Genomic DNA, 2,639 nt, shown 5'->3' with positions numbered 1-2,639 from the left:
AGTGTGGCAAGAAGTGTAATGAATCTGCAGTTTCTCATGACTTTGCTCCTATTGTTTACATAATCTTCTTTGTAATAAACTATGAATATTAGCCATTGCACAGATATATATAAACCTGATTTGGCATTCACGTTCAACGCAGCAAGAGCTAAAGGTAAGCAATGTAAGAGCTCAATAATTCACTTCAGATGCATATTTATTAAATCAATGGTGTATGTATATATATATATATATATATATACATATATATATTATATGTCACGCATATAATTAATTATGCAAATTAGCATGGCTGGTATTTGTGTAAACGCATAAAAATGCCCCCTGTGATACATATTTTCTTTATAAGAAATCTAATTCTTTGTCCAATTGCTTCATCTATAGAGAATCATCTGGTACAGAAGGTGTAAACATAAACATTACCACCACAAAAAATATATTTAGCCGGTAAGCAAAATTACACTTTGACATGGCCTTACTGGATAAGACGTACAGCCTATTGGCTCAAATGCTTATCATTCAAGTTCTTCTTGCAAAAACCATGTTCTGTGGGAATATATTGATTTGGCCAGCAGAAGGAAGTCACTGGCTAAACATTAAAAATATCATTGATGAACTGATAAACAGGGGTCATAATGTGACCATTTTGGCTTCCTCTGGATCAGCTTATATCCGGCCAAGCCAGAAAACTTTTCCAGAGACGTACGAGACATTTTACGTTCCATACGGAAAAGAAGACATTCATTTGCTAATTGAACAATTTGTCAAGTTGTGGATGTATGAAAAACCAAACATTACTTTCCTTCAATTCTACCAACGTTTAAGCATTTTGACTTCAAAGTGGCATCAATTCAACAAGAACAATTGCAACAGTGTTCTTAAAAGTCAGGAGCTATTTATGAGATTAAAATCACAGCAGTTCAATGTCTTAATATCTGATCCAGTGACTCCATGTGGGGAACTGGTGGCTCTGGCACTGGGAATCCCTTTCATGTATTCCCTAAGGTTCACACCAGGCTTAGCAGTAGAAAGACACTGTGGCAAAATATCCACGCCTCCATCTTTCACCCCAGCTGTTCTTTCCGAGCTGACTGACAGAATGTCGTTTTCTGAAAGAATGAAGAACGTTGTGTCGTATCTAATACAGGACTACATATTTTTCTCACTCTGGAGAGAATGGGATCAATACTACAGTGAAATTTTAGGTAAGGTATATATGCATAAAGGTTTTACACTTCAAATGTAGAAATGTTTGATATGTATTACACATACTTTTGGAGTCATCCTCCTGTAGGTGCTGGTCAGGTATGTCCTGCCCTGACTACATAAGAATATAAGAACACAAGGAATAGATAACAGCACAGGTACCCTCTCCTTATTTTATGCACACATACAGTGTAACAGTTAAACAGGGACACATAAAGAAATGTATCATGCAGGACAGCAGTGATTTAAATGCAGCCTTGAAGTATACAAAATTTGTTAACGGTATTTTGGTGCACCCTGCAGAAACTAACAATGACGAGAGTGAGGCCAGTGCTTAGGTCGATGCTATTCAGAAGATTTGCTGCAAGTAAATAAATGATCTAGAACTGGCTTTTTGATAGGCTGGTACTGCTGTGGTTAATAGGTGAGCAAATTGTAGGTCACTAGTAGAATCCTTGCACTTATGTATTTCACTCAAAGTCAGTTTGCATAGCTCAGTGGTGAGGAGGAATGGCGCATTGTTGCCTAGGTCAACTAGGGCAGTTGCTCCACCAGAAAGCAGCTTTCCCTACAGGATGATCATCCTCTCCTGTGCGCAGCTGCTCAATAGTGAGAAGAATAGTGATCTAGTGTGTAATCAATCGATTTACACTACAGTAATCTGAGCCTAGCTGACCCACCCTCTTTTGTATCTATTCCCCTTTCTCAGATGGATGACATCATGTCACTCAGCAAATAAGATACCCAGTGTAAGGAAGAAGAACATCTGAGGGAACTGTCTGAAAAAGTAAATGTTATTACACTACTGAGTTTGTTGGAAGAAGCCTATACCTACAGTGTTGCCCCAGGGCCTCACATGGTACTGACCTGCCCCTGTATGTGTATGTGTGTTCTATATTATGTAAGTGCATACAGGCATTGGGAATTTTCAATTACATGAAACATGGGTTGATTGGCAAAAAAGTTCATTTTTCGTTTTGTACCCTGTGGGACCGAGGCTGTTTTGACACTTCTGTGGTGCTTGTGTTCAGCTGTAATTTTCTCCTCACCCATTTAGTGTACCCACATAAGTTATATATTGTTTTTTTCAGGACAAGATGGGCTTTCTTCAGATACCATTATTTTGATTGTATCATCTTATTTACTATAAAAAAAATAAAAAAAAAGTGGTGAAAAATTGAAAAAAAACACATTTTATGACTTTTATTTGAAAAATCTTTTAGTCACCTAAAAAAGCAAGTAAAAAAACTAGCTAAATAGATTCTACTACTTGTCCTGAGTTTAGAAATACCCAATGTTTTTATCTTTTTTTGCTGTTTTTTGTAAGTTATAGGGCAATAAATACAAGCAGCGTTTTATGATTTCCAAATCTTTTTTAACAAATCTGGTCAGTCTGCCTCCATCTCCTCTTTGGAATATCTTTGAAGCCGGTT

At 36.9% G+C, this 2,639-nt stretch overlaps 1 protein-coding gene across 1 annotated transcript; it reads left to right on the top strand.

The window, feature by feature from the left end:
- The first annotated feature begins 469 nt into the window (after positions 1-469).
- On the top strand, positions 470-1,945 carry LOC149284328 (UDP-glucuronosyltransferase 2A1-like). The gene is made up of 2 exons (XM_089496901.1): positions 470-1,210; positions 1,916-1,945. Exons 1-2 carry the CDS (start codon positions 470-472, stop codon positions 1,943-1,945), a joined length of 771 nt encoding a protein of 256 aa, XP_089353027.1.
- Positions 1,946-2,639: the final 694 nt, after the last annotated feature.

Source organism: Sceloporus occidentalis, unplaced genomic scaffold (assembly GCF_023333645.1).
Source record: "Sceloporus occidentalis isolate IW3139 unplaced genomic scaffold, rSceOcc1.0.p SCAF_95, whole genome shotgun sequence".
Lineage (NCBI taxonomy): Eukaryota > Metazoa > Chordata > Lepidosauria > Squamata > Phrynosomatidae > Sceloporus > Sceloporus occidentalis.
Note: the sequence above shows the minus strand (reverse complement) of the source record. Positions and strands in the feature narration are given on the sequence as shown.

What these genes read in the sequence shown, in the direction of transcription:
- LOC149284328 (XM_089496901.1), top strand. Translation starts at nt 470, where the DNA reads ATGGCCTTACTGGATAAGACGTACAGCCTATTGGCTCAAATGCTTATC. An exon ending in ACAGTGAAATTTTAGGTAAG is followed by an intron (nt 1,211 to 1,915) that starts GTATATATGCAT and finishes CCCCTTTCTCAG; the next exon opens with ATGGATGACATCATGTCACT.